This window comes from Zea mays, chromosome 1 (assembly GCF_902167145.1).
Source record: "Zea mays cultivar B73 chromosome 1, Zm-B73-REFERENCE-NAM-5.0, whole genome shotgun sequence".
NCBI lineage: Eukaryota > Viridiplantae > Streptophyta > Magnoliopsida > Poales > Poaceae > Zea > Zea mays.
The window spans coordinates 8,383,622-8,407,057 of NC_050096.1; the positions used below are offsets into that span (position 1 = coordinate 8,383,622).

General features: G+C 44.8%; 1 protein-coding gene across 1 annotated transcript; it reads right to left on the bottom strand.

Annotated features, from left to right (window-relative positions):
• Positions 1-16,773: 16,773 nt before the first annotated feature.
• LOC103644413 (mitochondrial-processing peptidase subunit alpha) lies at positions 16,774-18,504 on the bottom strand. The gene is made up of 4 exons (XM_023300561.1): positions 18,395-18,504; positions 18,132-18,299; positions 17,968-18,044; positions 16,774-16,825 (listed from the first exon to the last, which is right to left on the bottom strand). The coding sequence occupies exons 1-4, from the start codon at positions 18,452-18,454 to the stop codon at positions 16,774-16,776; spliced, it is 357 nt and encodes a 118-aa protein (XP_023156329.1). The 5' UTR covers positions 18,455-18,504.
• Positions 18,505-23,436: the final 4,932 nt, after the last annotated feature.

Sequence of the window (23,436 nt, forward strand, 5' to 3'; positions counted from 1 at the left end):
ACTGTATGCAGTGTAGTAAACTCTTTGTCACAACCCTTTGATTCATCATATAAAGGTTCTTTTGAAGCACTTTCCAGTCCCTGCATTTTAGATAGCCCTTTCTGCGATCCCACAGAACTCAACATTTCTGGTTCCATATGGCGCAACATCTCTTCGCAATCAAATTCTTCAAAATCTTGATTAGCATCCACATTATCCACTTTACCATCAACTTTAAGATCTAAAATTCCGACAACTCTCTCGTCATTACCAGGCACTTCACACGGATCCAACTCACCATGTTCTGACCATATCGTGTAATTGTTTTTAAACCCTCTTTTTAGCAGATGTGATTGGATTACTCCTGTATCTCTCCAAGCTATCTTATTATCACAGTCGATGCACGAACATAATATCTCCTTGCTCTTTCGCAAATTCGCGTGCTTTTTGGCCGCTTCAATAAAGCTTCTCAAATTTCGAATATACAACGGATGTGGTCTTGACACATTGTACATCCAACCTCGGTCCATTACCTATCCTTATATTGATTAACATCAATAAAATCATTAATTAATTGAATTCATCCATAAAACATGAAACGAATTGATATGTATGAAAATAAAATAAACATTGCAACAATAGATACCTTGAGGTGAGACAATTGTGTTTTTAAAGAATCTTTAAACTAGATCAACTATTATAAGTCCAAATCTTGAATTCCAAAGCTTTTCTTCAAATCCGTCCTATATTACAAAATTAAGGCAAAAAATCGCATTAAAATGAGAAAGAAAACAAATGGAGATCATATATATGCATAAACTATTGAAATCAATCAATAAACTCAAAAACAAAACCTTCTCCCTGTAGATCTCAAAAAAAACCCGTCGTCGCTAGTGCTGTGAATTAGGGTTCTGCGAGTTAGGGTTCTGGAACCCGTCGGGGGCTAGCCCTTTTATAGTGTACACACATCACAGGTGGATATTTAGCAAAACCGCTTGTGATAGATAACATCACATGCGGTTTTTTACGTCGACCGCCTGTGAAGTTAATTTATCACAGGCGGTCGGAATTAACAACCGCCTGTGATGTTGTCTATCACAGGCGGTTTTGCTAAATATCCACCTGGGATTCTTTACAATATAAAAGGCTCGTTGGTCGGCAGGAACCCTAACTCTTCCCGCCCGAGCACGAACCCGAGCGCCGCCAGGCTGCCGTCGTGTCCCCGTCCCCGAGCACGAACCCGAGCGTCGCCGTCCCCGTCCCCGAGCTCGAGCGCCGCCGTCCCCGAGCCCGAGCGCCGCCGTCCCCGTCCCCGAGCCCGAGCGCCGCCGTCCCCGAGCGCCCGAGCAACGCCGTCCCCTTCACCGAGCCCGAGCGCCGCCGTCCCCTTCACCGAGCTCGAGCCCCGCCGTCCTCGTCCCCGAGCCCGAGCGTCGCCGTCCCCGAGCGCCCGAGCAACGTCGTCCCCGAGACCGAGCCCGAGCGCTGTCGTCCCCTTCACCGAGCCCGAGCGCCCGCCGTCCCCGAGCCCGAGCTCGAGCCCCGCCATCCTCGTCCCCGAGCCCAAGGGCCACCGTCACGGTCCCCGAGCCCGAAGCGCCGCCGTCCCCAAGCTCTTTCTTCTTCCTCTCGTAGTAAGGTCAAAGTTCAGGTTCATTTCTTCTAAGTTCATGGCTCGAATTTCCTATATGTGTTTGAATCATATATGTGTTTGAATCATATATGTTAATTGATGGCAGATTACTTCTGTTTGAATCATATATGTGTTTGAATACACAGCTGGATATATATGTGTTTGAATCATAGCTTAGGTTAATCAAATGGTTAGGTTAATCAAATGCTTAGGTTAATCAATGGTTCAAACACATTAAGGTGTTAATCAATGGCTATCCCTGATTATCAGTTCTTAGATTAATTACTGTTGTTGTTTTCACTTACATATTTTGTTTGGTTGTCAATATGCTTATTGCTTATTGCTTGGTTGTCAATTACTTGTTTGGCTATCCCTGAATCATATGCTTATTGCTTGGTTGTCAATTACTTCTTATGTATCAATTTTTTATTTCTTTTATCCCTTCTGATTAAATGTTTGTATACCATTAAGGTGTTAGTATCCTTCGAATGAAGAATGTTGTGTCCCTCCATCGATTGGGATCTATTTTTATCCCTTCTGATTAAATGTTTTTTCACTTACATATTCAGTTATAAGAAAATCTCCATAGTGATTGGGGCAACAAGTCTATTTTTAGTGTTTTTTGACTACCTATCTTTGTTTGATAATCATTAGGGCAAATGTGCTTATGGCCACATACATCATGGAAGTACATAGCCATGACAATGTTATTATCTCCTTATGTTATAAGACTTGTTCTTATCTCCCTTCTTAGTTTTTTGACTACCTATCTTTGCTTCCCAACCCTATGTTATAAGACTTATTCTTATCTCTCATCTTTGACTTGTTCATAGCCATGCCAATGTTATTTGGACCCCTCTTTTTGCCCTATAAGCCACATCCTTGTTTTCCCTCTGATCCCTGCCTTTGTTGCGATCTCAATTTTGATTGTGAGACTTGGCCATTTTCAGTTTTAGAGATGGAAAAAGAGCCACTTGACATGGTTGAGAGCTCAGTTCGAGTCATCGAGACACATGTTGACATCATTCGTAGTCTAGTGACTGATGGGGTTGTGGATACTAGTGAACCGGAATCAGTGTACACACTTGAGACCACTTTGTTTCAAATTGGAGATGTATGTGACATGCTTGAGAAGTGTGCTCTGTCCATCAAAAAGTATGTTGACTCCAAGAGGGCTAAAATTATTCAAGACGAAGCCCTGCAATATGCTGAAGATGATGAAGCTGCAGATGATTTGGAGGAACTCCCAAGCCCAGATCTCCTTACTCAAGCCGACATATTGGAAAAATATTTTGGAATTGAGTATGATAGCGACAAGTCAAGGGGTTGTTGATGTTTAGTCCTAAACAACACGATATGAGTATCGTAGGTTTCACTCTTAGAGATAATGTATTTTGTATGAACCTCTTAGAGAGTGTCAAGTCAATAAACTATCTTCGAGTACTATTGGGAAGTGGATCTCTTTGATGTATTTTTTTTCTAGTGATATCGATGGTGCCGAGTAGCACCAAATTTGGACTTGTGTCCATATCTATAGATGCTAGTAGTTGAGCACTAGCGCCTACAATCTTGACTACCTCATCCCTATTCTCTGTTTGGGACTTATATGGAGAATGGCATCAGCGGAATGCCTGAATCGGGTCGGGAAGCAAGCTCGCAGATAGAAGTGCACTTTCCAATGCAGTTAGACAGAGAAGGCATGGTTGTGATGTTATAATGCTGAAGGACCCCAAGAAGAGATTAAGCCCTGTAGTCTACCACCTCCCGTTATTTGTGGGCTTCACCGATGGCTGGAAACATTTGGTGATAACAAACGACCTTCGGGCTGAAGACGCCTGCGAGCTTGTTAAGGGGCCAGACGATGGTGAGCCGGTGTACTATGTCCGGATGTGTGGTCACAAAATTTAAAGTCGCCCCGGCTGCATGTGTGTGCTTCTCTTCTCTTAGGTGGGGTGCTAAGTGATCTTAGTAGCCGACATAAGAGAAGAGAAGCGCACAGATGAAGCCGGGGCGGCTTTAAATTTTGTGACCACACATCCGGACAGAGTACACCGGCTCACCATCGTCTGGCCTCTTAACAAGCTCGTAGACGTCCCCAGCCCGAAGGTCGTTTGATGTCACCAAATGTTTCCCGCCCTTGGTGAAGCCCACAAATAACAGGAGGTGGTAGACTACAGGGCATAATCTCTTCTTGGGGTCCTTCAGCATTATAACATCACAGCCATGCCTTCTCTGTCTAACTGCATTGGAAAGTGCACTTCTATCTGCGAGCTTGCTTCCCGACCCGATCCTGCCCCGGAGGCGGGTTTGGGCTCGATTTCTTTTGAATCACCTTTTCTCCAAGTTCCCTTATTGATGGAACCAGTATATTAGACTAACAGTATATCCCTTTATCGATGGAACCAGCTTGAATGGCAGACAACGAGCAGCCTAGTATGGATGCGGTCTGCACCGGTGCGTCTAACAAAGTTGATGAAGACGCGACCAAACTTGAATGGCAGACAACGAGCAGCTCCGGTGAAGGGAGCGGGGAGGATAGTTCTAGTGACGACAATCCTTGTACTCCTATACCTCCAAGGAAGAAAAAACATCAGATGAGCTTGATGCCGACTATATTCCCAACGATGAAGAGGTAAATAGAAATATGTCGACTATATTCTAAAATAATGTTCATATATGAAAGGCCATTAATTGTTTCACTATATAGATTTCAAATGAAGAGAAGAAAGAGGATGCATGTTCGGAACAAAACACGGAGGATGCTCCGATGCCTGAATCATCCGTTTCACATAAGCGGAAACGAGGGCGACGAGGTCCGAATCAGATGAAAGAAGGTGCAGTTATGTACGTAACAAAACTAAATGCAAAGGGGTTTCCTGAAGAACCACTTGACGTGGTTACAAAGTTTCGAAATTCCTGCGGGTCTACTGTTAGAGATATAGTGCCAATCACACTTCAAAAATGGAAGGATTTAGATGAAGACACCCGCAATAAGCTATGGGCTAAGTTGTCTGAGTCATTCAAGTTCCCAAAAGGCACAGAGGATGCAGTAAGGAAGTCGATGCTCTCTGCTATGGCCAAGATGTTTCGTGGGTGGAAGGCCGAGATGAATAGGGAATTTGTTAAGAAGAATAAGGTTCCTCCGCCCAAGAAAATGGGGAAAATCACTCAAGCTCAGTGGGAGGAATTTGTTCGTCAGAAGACCGAACTGAAGGCCAAAGAACTAGGCGAAACTAATTCTCAGAGAGCGAAGATGAACAAACACCCCCATCGCCTGGGGTCAACCGGATATCACCATAAAGTTGTGAAGTGGAACAGGATAATCGAGGAAGTTATAGCTAACGGCACTTTGGACCCAATATTAAAAGATATCGATGAGTGAGCTATTTGTTGGATCTTAGGTCGGGCAGGTTTGAGTGAGGAAGGCAAACTTTTGCATCCAGAATTGGTAGACGAAGTTTCAACAAAAATTCAAGAATATGCAGATAAGAGAAAAAAGGAGAATTTAAGCCTCGGAGGGAGAATGACATACTAACTGCAGCACTAGGCAATCCTGAACACACTGGACGGGCTCGGGGAATCTCTTCTAAGATTTCCTGGAGAGAGGCGTTTCCAGAGTATGCGTCATCATATAGGAAACACGAGAAGTCGAAAAGGACCCTTGAAGAGACTATTGATGAAAGGGTACAAAAGGCTATTAATGACATGATGAACAAAATGAAGAAAACAGAATGCATATCATTTGAACTCAAGCCAAGCCACATGAGTCCACCTATAGTCCCTAGCAGCGTAGGATCTGTGCAAGACTTGTCCAAGTACCCTGTAGACGATATTGTTGAGGACAAGCCTTTCTTTCTTCATATTCCAATCAATCGATCTGGGACAAAAACAAAGCAAGCTGCTACTGGTTTGGTAAAACCAGGACTTGTTAACTACAAGGATAATCCTGTCCCGCCACACTATGTTGTGGTCCGAGTTCTAGAAATCACAGACAGTGGTTGTGAAGATTGGGAGATAGATTTTCCAGTTGAGGTGATCATAACTTTGCAGGAGGCAATGAACGAGTTGGTCCTTTGGCATCGACGCGACATCAAGTTGGGTGATGAGCCGAATTCAACATCAATGCAACAAAAAGATAGTTCGATCATTCCACACCCCATGGTGCAGGAAAATATGACACCGACCTCCAAAAAAATCGTTGAAACAATCATATCGCCTCTTGCGAAGGAACTCGACGAGGGGGACGTAGACAAAATTATTCCTCAGAATGTCGATGTCAACATCAAAAAGGAACCAAAGGTTGGCACCAATGTTGAAGGGCCAACTATTTCAAAGAAAATTCATAAGCGAATCGCCACTGACGATGTCAAGAAACCGTCAGAATCAGTGGCACGCTACCTGCATAAATTGCAGAGAGTTATGACAAATCAATCAAAAGCGGAATCAACATCTCATGGAGTAGGCACACGGTCCCAAATAGACAATTTCGAAGTATGGGAAGAAGATGGAATGATTCATACTCGAGAATCATTACGTCTTAAAACCAATATCTCGGTATACAAGAAGGAGGATGTTCCTCCAAAATTTGTGAATGGGAGGCCGTTCTTGACGACGGTGCAACTTTCTAAGTTGTCGACTCCGGAGATTAGAATGCATGAGTGGTACATGGTGGCTAGCAACAAATACAAACTCGAGGACTTCACATTTGTTGTGCCAGAAGATGCATTTTGGAGCAATGATCATATAAATCCTGTGCGGCATTTATTCTTTGACGATCTCTGGTCGTTGTACCATCGACAAAGGATGGAAACCAACTACTTAACCCTCTTTTGCTTGTAAGTACCTCTAAACTTTCATATTTGTTAGTTTTGTACACGCACACATAAACGAGAGTCTAACGATTAACACTATTACACGTAGGATGCAATACATGGATGATAAGAAGAAACAACTTAAGACAGGGTTTCTTGACCCGTTGATGATATCCCAAGCTCGCTACAAAGTAGTTGCTCGGAGGCATGGAGAAGAATACAAAGACTTGGACGATGCTGAATTTGAGAAAGCCGTCAAACAGAATCAGAGAAAGAAAATGAAGGTAATGGCGGCATACATTGGACGAGCCATGTATAATCATGTACAACATGGCAAGGACTTAATAATAGCTCCGCACCACTTTAAGTAAGTTATCGACATGGTTTAATTTTGAACTATAAATTATGGCAATCGTGATCTTAACATGTGTTTTCGTCTATGTCTATATAGTGACCACTACATTTGTATCATGATCTGGCCAAAGGATGGTAAAGTCGTGGTCTTCGACTCACTGAGAATGGAAAAGGCTACGTATAATGACTTCTTGAAGATTTTAGAGAAGTATGATTATTATTGCACACTTGTACTTATTACAACTTAACAAATGTATTCTTAATCTCACAATGCTATTCTTATATGCAGTGCATACCATTTTTATTGGAAAGATCTTGGCGGCGAACATCCAGAGGACAAGCCTAATTTGTCAATATCATTATTTCCATATGGTGACAAACAACCTTCGGGTACTGTCCTGTGCGGTTATTATGTATGTGAATGGTGTCGTGTCACCTTCCATTACATGGTCAATCGTGAGGATGTAAGTTCGCTATCATTGTCTATGTTGCAATTTTTATGTTATATTGTTGCTCATCACATTACTCTTAGCACCGCTTGCTTTTTGCTTTCATTGCAGGTTCCTAAATCCAAGATCAATGCTGAATGGTTAGAAAGAGATATGGTTTCCATCGGCGTTGCTAAGGTTGTAAGAGACTTGCTTTACTTTATGCGCCGTGAAGTTCTTCATCAACAAGGGCTATTCTACAATACAAATGGAAATTTGCAAAAATTCCCAGAACTAAGTTTGTACACAATATCACACAGTGTTTAGGTCTTTAGTTAGAAACTTTAGATGTTTAGTTGTCTATGGAACTTTGAGATGTTTAGTTGTATATGGAACTTGATATGTGTATAAATCTGTGTATGACGATGGAACTTGATATGTGGATGAATCTGTGTATTATACCTGTTATGGAACTTGTAATCTGTGTATGCAATATGTGTGAATCTGTGTATAATCTGTGTATGAAATCTGTGTATATTCTGTGTTTGAAAATTCTGTATATATGAATCTGTATAATGAAAACCGCCTGTGATTTATATTGTATGCAGTCGGACTTATATAAAAAACCGCCTGTGATGTGTGGCTACACAAGCGGCTAGGATAAGAAACCGCCTGTGATGTGTGTCTATCACAGGCGGTTCCTTTGAACTGGACCGCCTGTAATCTGTGTTTTTCACAGGCGGTTTTTGATTGACCGCCTGTGATGTTGTTTTACATCACAGGCGGTGCACCACAAGCGGTTCCTGGAACCGCCTGTGTAGAGGCGAACCAAACCGCCTGTACAGAGGTATGCTGTAGTAGTGAAGAGCCTTGCAAGGGCCTAGGGAATTCTAATCTACCATTTTCTAATGTAACGGTCTTAGACCCCCTAGACACTTTTTAACCTACTATCGTAAGTCCTCATCGGATCTGAAGATCTGACTGATTTTAAACCAAGCCCCCCCTGCTTGGTTTTGATGAATATTGGAGTAATTTCTTGTGACTCGTTCAACCTCTAGTTGAGCGGAGCCTCGCCGGAGTTTGATTTGGATAATGCTCTACCACCCCTTTTATAGCCCAAAAGAATTGTAGTTTTACATATGTACATGCTACTTACGGACCCTACATGTCATCGAGTCTACTTACACCTTCACTATTCTAAGCTTATGATCACATGACCTGTAACAGACATGCACACGCACCGATGTAATCATTCATACGAAGGAGAGCAGACAGACAGGGGTCTGCCTAGAGCGAGGACAACATATTAATGATTCCTAGTATAGTTCATCACACCCACTACACCAAAATCATACACTTCCTACGGTTTTTAAACTTCCTACAGCTTTTATAACAAACCGTAGGAAATAAATAACTTCCGAGAGGCAACTGGTAGCTCTAGGAAATAAACATAACTTCCTACGGTATTTTATAAAACCTGTAGGAAGTTAGCTTTCACAGGCTGACCCGTGTGTTCGGTCAAACGAGCCGCTAACTTCCTAGAGGCAGCCGTAGGAAGTTAGCATGGGCAGCTAACTTCCTACGGCCTACTCTAGGAAGTTAGATTTTAGTTGCTGATTTACGGTTGTGGTCAAACGAAAGCTAACTTTCTATGGCCGGCTCTAGGAAGTTAGCATGGGCAGCTAATTTCCTACGGCCTCCTGTAGGAAGTTAGATTTCAGCTTTTGACCAGTCAAACGAAAAGCTAACTTCCTACGACATCCTCTAGGAAGTTAGATTTTAGCTTTTGACCAGTCAAACGAAAAGCTAACTTCCTACGACCGGCTCTAGGAAGTTACTTAACTTCCTAGAGTAAACGTACAAACTCTATGAAGTTATGTAACTTCCTACGACTTTACTCTAGGAAGTCATATTTTAAAAAAGAAGAGAAGAAAACTTTTTCTTTTTCTTCTTCGTATCCTTATCTCCACCGCCTATGAACACGTATCCTCTATAATGTTTTATTTTCTTTTGTCTTCCTTATCCCAATAGAAGTCAATGGAGCCTTCTCCCTCATCGTACATGTCTGCTCTCTGGTTTTATCTTCTCTGCTGGACCGCGCCTCCCCTTTGCTCGTCTTCCAGCCCGCCTCCGTGGTGCCCCGACCTTCCACTAGCTCGGTGATGCTAGCCCCTTCTCTGCACTGGCGCTCCTCTCTCTTCCTCACTGCTCGCGCGCGCCCGTGCTTCCTGTTCCTGGCGCCAGATCCCCTTCCCCACGCGTCCTCTTCTCCGCCAGGCATCCATGGAGCCGTCGGCCATCTCCCCTGCGTCGAGCGCCCTCTCCTACTCGAGCATCGCCGCCATGGTCTCAACCCTAGCGCTCGGCTGCTGCCCCAGGCCGAGTTCCTTTCCATGGCCGCCCTCAACCCCATGGTCGAGCTCGCCCAACCAATCGCCTCCATCACAGGTGCTGTTTTGTCCTCCCCTTTCATGAAGTTTGGTCCTCGGCGCCCAAGCTTTTGTGTCCCTGCAGCACGCCGTGCCTGCGCAGCCCCGGCAGCGACGTCGTCCAACCCGTTCAGTGCGCTCTAGTTGTTCGACGAAATGGGAGAACCAAAGAATTGTCGTCGTTTCTCATCCGCGACCCCGCCAGTCTTGTGCGCAGTCCGCATATTGTGTTCCTTATAGGTGAGGCTTGCTGTTCATGCCTTGTTCGATCCCCATTTGGTACCTGCATTTTAATATTAACTATATATGTGTTTGTGTGTTTGATGTGGACCGAAATCCTTGGTGTTTTGGGGAGAGGAACCCCAGGTTTGGGGGATGAAGAGAAGGTTTGTGCGCATCGCTCGCCAGAGGTTCGATAGAAGCACTGTGTAATGCCCTGTCTTATACAGAGATGGGATTATGTTCTTGTTTGCGAAGTAGACGTTTCGTGGGGCAAAACTTAAGTTTGAATTCAAGTTTATGTGATAATGTTTTAGTGGCTGAGTGTATCTAGTGTGATTGAGTTAGTCCTATGTGTGCAAAGTATGGGGTATTTGTATGCAAATGATAGGTTTGGTATTTCAAATGGTTATTCGATAAGTTTGGTTATTGCTAATTAAATCAGATGAATTTGTTTAATGAAGATTGAAGACCTTCTTTAATAATTGTTACCTTTTATTGTATTTATTGATAAAATGTCCTATGTGAGTACGTAAATATGGTGGTTTGATTAGATTAATTTCACACTAGGATAGATGATGCCTACCTTACATAGCGGTCTAAGCATTGAGGGTGATAATAGTATCTTAACATTTAATGTATGATGTTCATATTGCATTATCTCCACAGATTATACGTTAGCTGTTTGGTAGCTTGTTCTTGCTAAAATTTCTTTCTGATGTCCTTCCCATAGCCTATTTAGTGTTTGCTATTGGGTCTGCATGTCCAGTCGTAGTTATGTAAATAGTTTTATGAAGTAAACCATGTTTTCTGTGAAAGTGTTATATAGAAAAGTTGTAGATCACTTCTTTTTCTTACTTGTGTAAAAATTTCATGACTATAGGTTTAGTAGTTTAGGAGTTATGATTTTTCCAAGTCCAGTTTCAGAATCTGTCCAAATTCTGTACAGGTTTCGAAAATTGGATTGTTTGGCTAAGGTAAACTGAGAATCAACCCTTAGTAATTATAGAAGAATTGTAGTACTTTTCTTAAGCTTTCCGACAAATTTTGGATCACCCTTTTTGGTGATCTATAAGTTAAGTTACAGCTGTTTGAAGTGCGATCTCTGAATCTATCCAAATTTGGACAGCAGAGCCTTTCTTATGTCTTTTGACCTTTATATGCATTGAATTAACATGAGATGTTTATAAATAAATTGTAGACAATTCTACTAGCTTTCTAAAAAGTCTAGGATCACCTGATTTGGATGCCTGACACTCTAGTTATGGATTTTTAAAGTGAGTAGTCGAATTCTGTCCAAATCTGGACAAAATTTATGTTTAGTTCTGTTTGACCTTCCTAAAGGTCGAATCTTGTTATGATGATAATACACAAATTATAGAGGACTTTATAAGCTTTCCAAAAAGTCCTAGTTTACTATTTTTGGATGCCTATTTTTTAAGTTATGAACTAAACAAATAGTTGCTGTTCTGTTGTCCAAATTCAGCAAGTATTAAAATGACTATTTGGAAGGTTCTTTTGTGTAGATACCTAAGTTTGGTTAGTTCTTGTCTTGATTAATGAAGTCTTATAGTTGCATATGGTTGTTCTTTTCTTTCTTAATGCTTGCTTTAGACTGCTTCAAACCTATGACCTAGTGACTTAGTGAGACAACTCGCACACTGCACCAGGCCTGCCTTCTCTCAATTTTTATCTATGACATGTATAATTTTTATTTTTCCCTGGTATCAATATGATCATGTGTTCCAGTTTCTAAGTAACAATCATTGCTCAGTAGTTGCACATCTATTATGTAAGATTGTAAAATAAAACGGTCTTCAGGGATGTCATTGGTCAAGTTACTTGAAAGTGTCAAAATGTTAATGCACATGTTTTTTTGGTCAAATCACAGTTCTCATGTGTACTTTTTATTATAATGATACGCAATTCTCATGCATGTTCAAGACAAAAAAAAATCTCATGTGTACTCTCTTTTTACTTAAGTAATATGTATATATATCTTGTTAATCATTATTGACTTGAAGAATTTATTCAGAGTGCTACTTTTACCCAGCATATTAACAAAAACTATTCATTTTCAGGATTCGTCATCGACTCGAGCCAGGTGAGGGTTCAGCGTGGAGGTTCATCGAGGTCTGCTGCTCGTAGCTCCCGTCGCTCCACTCAAGATCCAGCAGAAGTGGTGCAACTGCGAGAAGAACTTAGGCGACATCAGGATTACTTGAAGCAACAAGCTACGCAACATGAATATTATGCTACACAGATTCAACAACAGCAAACACTCATACAAGTAAGTTCAAAAGATAATAGCTTTCACTTTAAGATATGTATTGATTTAAAACGTTGATGTGAATGAGTTCGAGAAATTTGTAGCAACTAGCACATGCCCAAGGGATACACGTCCCGGTGCCCCCCACCACCTCCCGTTCATTATCCTTGGTCTTCACCTCCACCTATACCTACATCTCCATCTACCGAACATCAGGTATGCAAATTCATCATCATTTACTTGTTGTTAGTTATATTATGATGTAACTCAGCAAATGCCATTTGTACATGTATATTAGACCCCTCTAGCTACCTTGCCGACGCATGAACGAGAAGACATGTTAGACTTTGTTGAAACCCTCTTCGCTAGTGGAGGTATCGACCATCACTCGTCACTGTAACCCGATGGTGATTGGCGACCGTGAGCTTCCATGTTATTGTGTTCTGATACTTGAGACTTTTATTATGACTATGTATGAGATATTGTCTCTTATTATTACTGGATGATGAGATATATCTTATTTTGACTATGGATAAGACTTTTGTGATGTAATTGATGAGACTATATATTTAAATATTGTTATGTGATTGTGTGTGAGATGTTTTATGCGAAAATATGTTGTGCTATATAGCTGTTGATATACTTGTTATGTTGTGGAATGTGGTGTAAAATATAAACAACATTTGTAATGCTGGTCAAATTAACTTCCTAGAGGCTTATTAACTTCCTATGGGCTACAGTCAGCCGTAGGAAGTTAGCTAGCTAACTTTCTAGGGGCTACAGTAAGCCATAGGAAGTTAGCCAGCTAACTTCTAGGGGCTACAGTAAGCCGTAGGAAGTTACTCGTAGGAAGTTAGTCGGCTGACGGCGTGAAACTACTAACTTCCGAGAATCTACTAACTTCCGAGAGGCTTATTAAGCCGTAGGAAGTTAGCTAACTTCCTAGAGCCCTCTAGGAAGTTAACTTAACTTCCGACAAAAAAATTTCGAGAGCCAAACTTCCGACGGGATGGCTTAACTTCTGAGAGTTTCGCTAACTTCCTAGAGTTTAGGCCTAACTTCCTAGGGTTTAGGCTCTAGGAAGTTTACTATTTTGGTGTAGTGACCCTTTATTACAAGTTAGTCATCATCATACTACCAAGAGACTAATATAAAAGATATTCTCAATCCTTGACTAGCTAAACTCATCAATGCAAAAGTATGCTTGCATAGAGGCCTCGTGTACACTTGTCCCCCCTACGCGTATCTCCAGGGTGGTAGCATGTTTGTAACATCGTGCTCACATTTAATGCAGGACCTGGGCAATTGGCGGTTGGTATGTTCATTGTACTTCGTTACATTTTCTCATGAGTGTGCTCGCATGGTTACTAGATCGATGCATGCTCCTTGTAGCTGCCCCAGGTGTCATGCAGATTAGGTTTGCAAGCCAGCATGACGTGACAATCATGTAATATCATCCATGCACATTTAATGTGCAGTACGTGTGACATATCCTTTAAGCTATTGTTACAATATAATCTTTTAGGGACTTGGATGTGAGACCCATTACATAGGCCCATATCTCCGTTGGTGTGACCAAAACATCATTCGTCCCTAAGACATGATCGAGCTTAGTCAGCTAAAGTTCTAAATTCTCTAGAGGCTCCATGAGCCCTAAAGGGCATAGGCCCCCACTATATCACAGTATGTGGTCAGAAACCTTAGAGTATCAAGCACGCACGTGTAGTATGCATTTGAGGGTCGATCTTGCACTAAGAATTCCACACACTACTTCGAGGCATGTGGTGTTCCATGGGCCTATACCATTAGGTACCCTAGGACGCAAGGGGCAATGAGGCCTTACATAGTCAAGGACTTGAGGCACGAGGGGGTCCAAGGAGCTTACATTGTCAGGTGCACAATGGATCCCTAGGGGTTTACAATGTTGGGTGTCCCGGTACACGAGGAGTCTTAGGAGCTTATACTGTCAAGTTCTCTAGAGCCCGAGGTGGCTTGGGGGTTTACACTACCAGGTGGCAAGGTGCAAGGGCCCTAAGGGCTTACACCGCCAAGTGTCCTAGAGCGCAAGAGGTCATAAGGGATTATATTTGTATGCCATGGGATTGAACCCTAAAGATAGTTTAGAGGATGCCCATGTATAAACCAACCTAGATCTGAGCTCCTTTCTAACTGGGGCAAGGGAGAGGTCCCTAGGCCATGGGGACCTAGGGGCGGTGGTCATACCGCCATGGACCTGGAAGTTTGTCCCGTGTCTCAGGGTCCTTGAGTGTGTCTTAACAACAACCAGAGCTATGCACTTTCACGGGCGTTGATGTATTGAGTTTTTGTAAATATAAGTGAAAGTTTGCTCTAGTTATACCAGCTATCCATCGGGCACAAACCGGTGGAAAAGAAATATTTTATTTTCCTATCACGGTGTCTGTTATAATACCAAATATTAAAAGTTGACCCTAATTATCCAAACAAAATTAGTAATAGATGACTAGTTGATTAATTTTTCATTAACTATATATTTAGCTATTTATTAAGTAGTTAATTAGTCATATCTAGCTGATTTAGATAGTTTTTTTTGAAAATTGAGACTAGTTTCTGTTTCATATATTAGTTGGTTTTTGTACGGAACCTGTACCTAGGATTTTTTTATCAATATTATAACATATCAATGTATTTGAACTCTATTTGACATAGTATCATCAATAATTTCTCACCAACTATTGTGGCCTATTTTTCTTCTTTTTTGCTAAACATTTGTTTTTAAAACAGGGTGATGCTCCATTCTTACGGTCTCCTAGAGGAAGAATAGAGAAAGGTGGCGCTGACAAAAAATAGTACTGTATTTCACAAATATCTTTCTTATTTTTTAGTCGTGTATATGAAGTTGTCGTCAAAGGTGCATTGTTTGTAAACGATTTTTTAAGGGTCTGTTTGGTTGGGCTGTGGCTGTAAAAAAAGCTGCTGTGGGTTGTGAGCTGTGGAAAAAGTTGTTGTGGGCTGTGAGCTGTTAAAAAGCTAAAAACCGTTTAGTGGAAATCACTAAAAGCCGTTAAAAGTTCTTCGATATATGTTTTCACAGTTTCATACGAAAGTCACTAAAAGCAGGTCTAGAGGTGCTTTCAGTTTTGCGCTGCGAGAAAGTCAACTTTTAGAAAAAAGCTGCTTTCTGGATCTAGCCCTTTGGTTTAGCTTTTGGCTTTTAGGTGGCAAAAGCCAAACCAAACACATCCTAAAAGAACTTGGTTCCACTTAGAATGCTAATATCGTGAAGTTAATTTCTGAAAAATCAACTTCAATGATCAATCTGAGCTATGTCGAACGGCCCTAGCTGAAAAATCAACTTTAACTAGTATAGTATCGTACGTTACGATAACACATAATCATATTTGATATATATATATATATATATATATATATATATATATATATATATATATATATATATACTAGTAGGGTGCCCGTGCGTTGCTACGACAGCTTAAAAATTGATACAAAACAGTGATGCAATATAATTACAATCTTTGATTGATGATTTTGTAGCTAACAAACACCACCACCATTAGAAATGACATGTCGATGAACAGACCAAAATCCACCTTTAGCTAAGAAATTTACTTGTGAGAAACCCCTAGTTGCAAATTCCAATTCAGCATAACTAAAGCAGTGAGGAGGCTTTCATAAATTCAGCTTAGAATTTTTTTTCAATAAAACATATGCTTGCATTACGAGTTTTTCGTGAATGTTTTCCAAGTGATCTTGAGGACGTTGATCCATATAGAACAACAATGTTGCACTGAAGATTCTCTCCCACAACGCTTCTCATGCTTCAAATCCTTGAGCAGCAGCAACATACAATTTAATAAGAAAAAATAAAAATTAGATAATGCATGATGTATTAAAGAAACTACTGATTTAGTAGTTGACCATTACTTGTCCAACACAATCCAGCTTGCATGTGATTTCTTGCACTCAACAATGGCGGGGGCATGGTGAAGCCTGTGGACGCTCTCGTTAGAGACATATAGAGTAGTATAGATTAACTCAGTTACTTAAAGTCAGGTCTGTCCTCACATAAAAAGCCAAAAAGAACCAAAAGATTTGGCATGTAGGGTTGAGGAATATGAGAAACTTCATAAGAGTTCAAGGCTGTCCCAAAATGAGAGATGTTAGTGAAGATGAATTTCAGCCTGAACAAGAGCCAACCAATGAGGAAAACATTTACTTTGAGTCTGACCAGGAGAATGTTGCCCCAATTTAACCAATGAGGAAAACATTGACTTTGAGTATACCGGCCCCATTACTGCACATGCATGGTTGCTTATTTTATTTTGCTTTCGCTTATGACTTAGAACTAATTTATCTTTGTGCCTCTACTGCCAGCCAGTTTGTAACTTTTGTGTGTGGGTAGTCCCATGAGTAGTCGACCTCACTTGTGGCTGTTTTGTAATCACAGTGACATTAATTCCCCCTATAATTCTAACAAAGTGAAAAACTGCAGAAGATATGCTTAGCTCTAGCTTATTACCACTGTTCATAAGATGTTCGAAAAGAATAAAGAGCAAAGAAAACTTCTAAAAATACATGACCAGGATTCTAGGATGTATATTGTACCAACCAGCACGAACTTTGCACGGTCAGATCCTAGAATAGCTGAAGTTCAGTGGAGTACAGTTCCAGTAACAATTGTTTTACTGACGTTGTGTTGCCCGCTGAAATGCGTAATCAACGACTACAAGAAATAACATATATTGGTGAGACCACGAACTATTCCTGTTGTAACTTATAGGAAGCTACGCATCCAAGTCACGTGCAAACATTTAGTTTGGCAGTTCTATACACATGTGAGAAGAGAAAATGACGAGTTCGAAGCCATTCAATGCAATAATATAATTGAACAAACCTCCGGCTCCTATAGTGTGGTGAAGAAGTTTGGCAACGCAACCATGGAGAGAAGAGATGAACCTGACAAACTGTTTTATAGTGGCTGTTTTCTTATTTATTTCAGGGGTCCAATGATACAGAACTAAGCTGAGAAATATTGTGCTTCTGTTTTGGAGAGTTCGTGAACAGAGGTCGTGGACTACCTGAGAAAATGAGGACAACAAATACCCAATTTCCATAATAAGATTTAATGTACTTGACACTACATATATTCGTTTGAGCTGGTATTGTAGATGTTGAATTTGGCATATAAGACATTGAAGTGCAAATTCACAGGTGGCAGCTTAGAACAGATCCTGGAAAATTCCGCAGTCGGGCAGCACGACCTAGGGCTAACCTCGACGCAAACAAGCCATTCAGTCACGCCGCTGTCGGACCTCATGGACAGGGGGCGCTGGTGGTGCTTTCTACGCCGCGCTGTCGTGCAGGCTGCCATGGCTATCGCTGGACAGCGGTGCAGTGGTTAATGCCAGGGGCAAGCTCCGGCCACAACCATTGCAGGCAGCTTTGGTTGTTGTCGATTCTCAAATTGATCAACATACCTTTGAAGCACTATTAGATTAGCATATGCAACAGCACATGTGATTGTTTTTTTAACACCGCCAGGAGCAATGGCATACACCGCACGCTCAAGTACAGATGAGACTGCCTGAGAAATCTCAGGACAAGTCTACCGGGCACACATGCACGCACACTACTCACACTGTCACACACCCGCATGGTTCCCTCAGGGGGGAAATCCCTGGTGAGGCACATGAGTTCATTCCAGCCAGGAATCGAACCCGGCGAGCACATGAGATAACATGTAAAAATAAGTTCCAAAAAAGAAAGCATCAACAATTTTAATATAGAACAAATGGCCTCAAGTATCCATAAATAGTTAGATCATTTCAACAGTTGTAAGGCATACCTGAAGCTCACAACCATTGCGGTTTTCTCTTGATTCCAACCACCTGGCACCTCAAAAGCAAGTGCGATGTGTGTGTTCTGTTTCCAATGAATCCCATTTTAAGCATAATTGAAGTAAATCATTCATAACCCCTCAAGAATAATAATGCAATGCCAACAACTCACTTGAGAATCTGCTTGGCAGCGATAGTCGCCTCCCACGTACACAGATTTTGGCTCTTCAGGACGTTTCACGCACGGAAGGTCAGACAAAAGTGGTTCTACAACTGAAATCAGCGCATCATGATCAACTCCTGATGCTGCAAGAACCATCCTGGGAGCAGTGTAATGTTCCTACATTTATCATAATTTATCATAACAAACAAAAAAGTCACAGAGACGCTTTCATGACTAAGCATTGACTTGGGAAATAAATCACTGAATCTTACAGCAACAAATTCCTCCAAGCTGCTAACATCCAACCGGTTTACAGCAGATTCTGAAGCCATCAAAGGTTTTGCCAGTGCCCCAGAATATCCAACCGAATGAAGGGCCTCTAAAAGTAGACCTTGAGGATTAGCAGACACATCAGCTATTTCAGATTTTATGTTCTGGAGCTGTAGAAATGAAGAACACCATTAGTACATAAAAGGATGAAAAAAAGAACTTAAATTTATTTTCAGTGATAAAGTACCTGCTCTTTGACCTCCCAATCGAGGAATGCTGGATTCCTCACACTGTTAATGAGAACTCGTGCTCATCATTTGCCATTTCAAATTCCAGCTTCTTCCTCGCAGTCGTAGAGCACCATGGAGGACCAGTTCTTGCACGGATATACCATCTAGATTTCATCGTCCATCCTGGTGGCCACGACGGGTTGGTACTCGTGCTTGACGCTAGCCACGCCAATGCGGCCGGCGATGGCGAGGAGGTCAGCCAGGTCCACGAGGTAGAGGAAGTCGTAGTCGACGAAGACCGCTAGCTGCAGTAGACCGGATAGGCCACACGTCCAGCAGGATCGACGAGCGCCGGACCAGGCTGCGACGGCACACCTCGTGCTCCCGCGGGTCGTACCCCACGAACACGTGGAATGGCTCCTCCGCCGCCGGCAGCAGCGGATTTGGATGCGGCGGCATCGACATGGCTAGACGTTTGGGGTGTGGTGGATCTACTCGGTGGGATGGAACAGAGGAGCGCTAGGTGCGCGGAGCTGGCGGGGGCGCGGGGGAGGCGGGTATCCCGGCGGCGGCTCGCGCGGAGCTGGCGGGTTGCGGGTGCCGGGGAAGGAAGGGCACCATTGGCGGTGTCGTGCGGGGTAGGCGGCGGCGGGCATCACGGGCGTGGTCGCGCGGGGTAGGCGGCGGCGGGCATCACGGGCGGGGGCACGAGGGGCTGTGGACGCCCTCCTTACGTTCTTAATAGGAGTAGATATATATATATATATATATATATATATATATATATATATATATATATATATATATATATATATATATATATATATATATATATATATATATATAACAATATTAAAGTTTACATATGGTCCACATATCAGACATTAAATTGATTAGAACAAATATTACATTTAATGTTAGCAAATATGTTGAGAAAGGTATAAGTTAAGAAAGAGCTTGACTCTTTATTTTATAGCCTCTTCAATCGCATTCTTATTAAGGTAGTGAGGTTGTACTATATGACAATGTTGCGCTGTGTATAGGTTCTTATCGTGTTGAACTTGAACGGTTTCTCACGGTCTATCTAGAAGCGAGAGAGAATCAAATCTACGAGCTTGTTACATGACGCACGATACCGAAACCGGGGAGTAGAGATGATCAATCTGAGATATGTCACCAGCAACCTGGTTTCACTAAGGAGACGGCCCTAGCTGCTAGCTAGCAGGTTCAGACACACGCCACCGACAGCAGTGACGGCCGATGCCGCACGTGGTGATGTTTATAAAGAGAAGGGGTTGAAGAAGAGAAGCCGCGTGCCGCAAGTTTGGACGTCTCTCTCTACGTGGGCAAGAGCGCACGTGGCGCGACAAATAATTGGCGCGCGCCAGCTGTGACCTGGACGCATGCCGATGCTGACCATGCTGTTGCGGTGTTGCCGGCCCTGCCTTGCTCGAGAGTGCCAGCCGGGCCCGGGCTACCCGCGTTCTTTCTCGGCGTCCTCGCGGGCGCGGCCGTCGTCGTCATCGGCTCCTCCCAGCCGCTTCGTCGCCGGGCGGGCGACGCTCGCTGAGCCCAGCCGCGTTGTCACCGGGCTCGTATCCTCGGTGCGCGCTGCGGCGCTGGTGTTCCGTACGCCGGCACGTCCTGTCTGCGGTCTGCCTCAGTTTCTGCCCTGCTGGGACCCGAACCCGAGCTGGAGGTTTTTTTGAAGGCCCATACGTTGGCGAGAATCTCTCATGGTCTAGCACCTGCTCCGCTCAGAGTCTGAGACCGCACACCGCAGGCATAGCAACAACTCGCACCGGAAAACCAAAAAAAAAAAAAAAAACTCGAGACATGCCAAATTGCTAATGCTCCGGGGTTAGCAGCGGTTAAACTGTAAAATGGGCGCGCAAAAGCTGGGGGAGTACAACTACTTGCAGAGTGTGGATCGCTGCACGTACTGCTGGTAGCATTATTTACCTCTTGCTTACAGTAATATTTTCCTGGAGCTGGAGGGGTTGGTAGCAAGCACAGCAGTATCTCTACTACTATACTATACTACTGGAGGCTGGAGCAGTACCTTTTTTTTTTGCCTATTCTGATACGTTTCTCCAGATATTCTAGGCGAGATAGGCGTTTCCTCCTCGGCTCCTCCAGAATCCGTCTTGTTTGACTTTGACGTGCCTGCAGGCTGCAGACGAAGCTGGATCGCTGTGAAAAAGAAAAAGAAAAGGCGCGCGGGACTGTCGTCGTGGACAGCCGTGGACATCCACTACTTACATCAAACATGCATCCAACATAACCAAAAACAAACTGTCATTCTCAAATATTGCAGTGTTATATATATAATGATGTTTAACAAGTTAGACAAAAATATCTGAATTAAAAACTGAAATATTGCAAATACTGTAGTTGTTTTAAAATATTCTAAACTTAGGTCTGGACTCCAATTTCTAAACCGTAGTGTCGGCATTTCGAGACAGGGGGGTCCCTAAGCCGACGAGTGAGTGTGCTGCGTGCCCCAGCCCAGATGGGTCGAGCGCGTGGGCGAGCGCGAAGGGGGGAGAGGCGAGGTGGCCGGAGTCGAGCGTGAGAGAGGTGGAAGTCCCGCGGCCTTCGTGTTCGTCCCGCGCCCAGGTCAGGTGCGCTTGCAGTAGGGGGGTTACAAGCGTCCACGCGGGTGAGGGAAGCGAGCGGCCCCAAGAGAGCGCCTGTCCCGTCCTCGGTCCCGCGCGGCCAACCTTCTCTAAGAAGGCCCTGGTCCTCCCTTTTATAGTCGTAAGGAGAGGATCCAGGTGTACAATGGGGGGTGTAGCAGAGTGCTACGTGTCTAGCGGAGGGAGAGCTAGCGCCCTAGGTACATGCCAATATGGCAGCCGGAGAGATCTGGGCACCCTGCTGGCGTGATGTCGTGGCTGTCGGAGGTGCGGCGGAGCCTGGCGGAGGGACAGCTGTTGGAGCGGTCGAGTCCCTGCTGACGTCGTCCTGCTTCCGTAAGAGAGCTGGGGGCCGCCGTCGTCATAGAGCTTGTGGAGCGCCATCATTGCCCCTCCGGCGGAGCTGGCCGGATGGGACGCCGGTCTTGTTCTCCGTGACCCGAGTCGATTCGGGGTAGGATGATGATGGCGCTTCCTGTTGACGTGGCGGTCTGTGCCCTAGGTAGGGCGACGTGGGGGTTCCTCCGAAGCCGAGGTTGAGTCTGCCTTCCGTTGCCGTGGCCAAGCCCGAGCCATGGGGTCGGGCGAGGCGGAAGTCGTTCGGCCGAGGCCAGGGCGGAGTCCGAGCCCTGGGGTCGGGCGAGGCGGAGTTTCGTCGTCTTCCGGGTCTTAGCCCGAGTCCGAGCCCTGGGGTCGGGCGGAGCGGAGTTTCGTCGTCTTCCGGGTCTTAGCCTGAGTCCGAGCCCTGGGGTCGGGCGGAGCGGAGTTTCGCCGTCTTCCGGGTCTTAGCCCGAGTCCGAGCCCTGGGGTCGGGCGGAGCGGAGTTCGCCGTCTTCCGGGTCTTAGCCCGAGTCCGAGCCCTGGGGTCGGGCGGAGCGGAGTTCGCCGTCTTCCGGGTCTTAGCCCGAGTCCGAGCCCTGGGGTCGGGCGGAGCGGAGTTCGCCGTCTTCCGGGTCTTAGCCCGAGTCCGAGCCCTGGGGTCGGGCGGAGCGGAGTTCGCCGTCTTCCGGGTCTTAGCCCGAGTCCGAGCCCTGGGGTCGGGCGGGGCGGAGTTCGCCGTGGTGCCTTTGGCAAGGCCTGACTGCCTGTCAGACTCACTCTGTCGAGTGGCACTGCAGTCGGAGTGGCGCAGGCGGCGCTGTCCTTCTGTCAGACTGGCCAGTGGAGCGGTGGAGTGACGGCGGTCACTTCGGCTCTGCCGGGGGCGCGTGTCAGGATGAAGGTGTCAGGCCACCTTTGCGTTAAATGCCCCTGCAATTTGGTCAGTCGGTGTGGCGATTTAGTCAAGGTTGCTTCTGAGCGAAGCCAAGGCCTCGGGCGAGCCGGTGATGTGTCCGCCATAAAAAGGGGGCCTCGGGCGAGACGGAAGTCTCTCGAGGTCGGCTGCCCTTGGCCGAGGCTAGGCTCGGGTGAAGCGTGATCGAGTCACTCGTGTGGACTGATCCCTGACTTAATCGTACCCATCAGGCCTTTGCAGCTTTATGCTGATGGGGGTTACCAGCTGAGAATTAGGCGTCTTGAGGGTACCCCTAATTATGGTCCCCGACAGTAGCCCCCGAGCCTCGAAGGGAGTGTTAGCACTCGCTTGGAGGCTTTTGTCGCACTTTTTTGCAAGGGGACCAGCCTTTCTCGGTTGCATTTCGTTCCGGTGGGTGCGCGCGAGCGCACCCGCCGGGTGTAGCCCCCGAGGCCTCGGAGGAGTGGTTACACTCCTTCGAGGTCTTAATACCTCGCGCAATGCTTCGGCTGGTCTGGTCGTTCCCTCATGCGAACTGGCCGTAGCCCGGGTGCACGGTCGGGGTCCAAGCTCTCGGGCTGGTATGTTGACGCTGTCAACGATTTGGCCAGAGCCGGTTTTTGCGAGAGCAGCCCCCGAGCCTCTGCACAGGGCGAGAGGGCGATCAGGGACAGACTCGACTTTTTACATACGCCCCTACGTCGCCTTTCCGCAAGGAGGAGGGAGGGAGTGCGCCATGCTACCCTCGATGGGCACCGAACATGGTGTCTCCGGTGAGCTGCAAGCGGGTAATCCGAGTGGACGTCCGTGCCCCGTTCGTTGGGGGTCGGCTAGGGGCCCAGAGGCACGCCCAAAAGTACCTGCGGGTGATTTGCCGGACCCGGTCCCCTGGCGACGGGGTCCGAGGGCTCGATGCCTCCCTCCGATGGGATTCCGTT

Excerpts from the sequence above, each read along its gene's own strand:
- LOC103644413 (XM_023300561.1), bottom strand. The coding sequence starts at position 18,454 with ATGGCTTCAGAATCTGCTGTAAACCGGTTGGATGTTAGCAGCTTGGAG. Across the intron at positions 18,300-18,394 it reads GCTTGGAGGAATTTGTTGCT|GAACATTACACTGCTCCCAG; the intron begins GTAAGATTCAGT and ends TGATAAATGTAG. Across the intron at positions 16,826-17,967 it reads GCAATGGTTGTGAGCTTCAG|CGGGCAACACAACGTCAGTA; the intron begins GTATGCCTTACA and ends TACGCATTTCAG.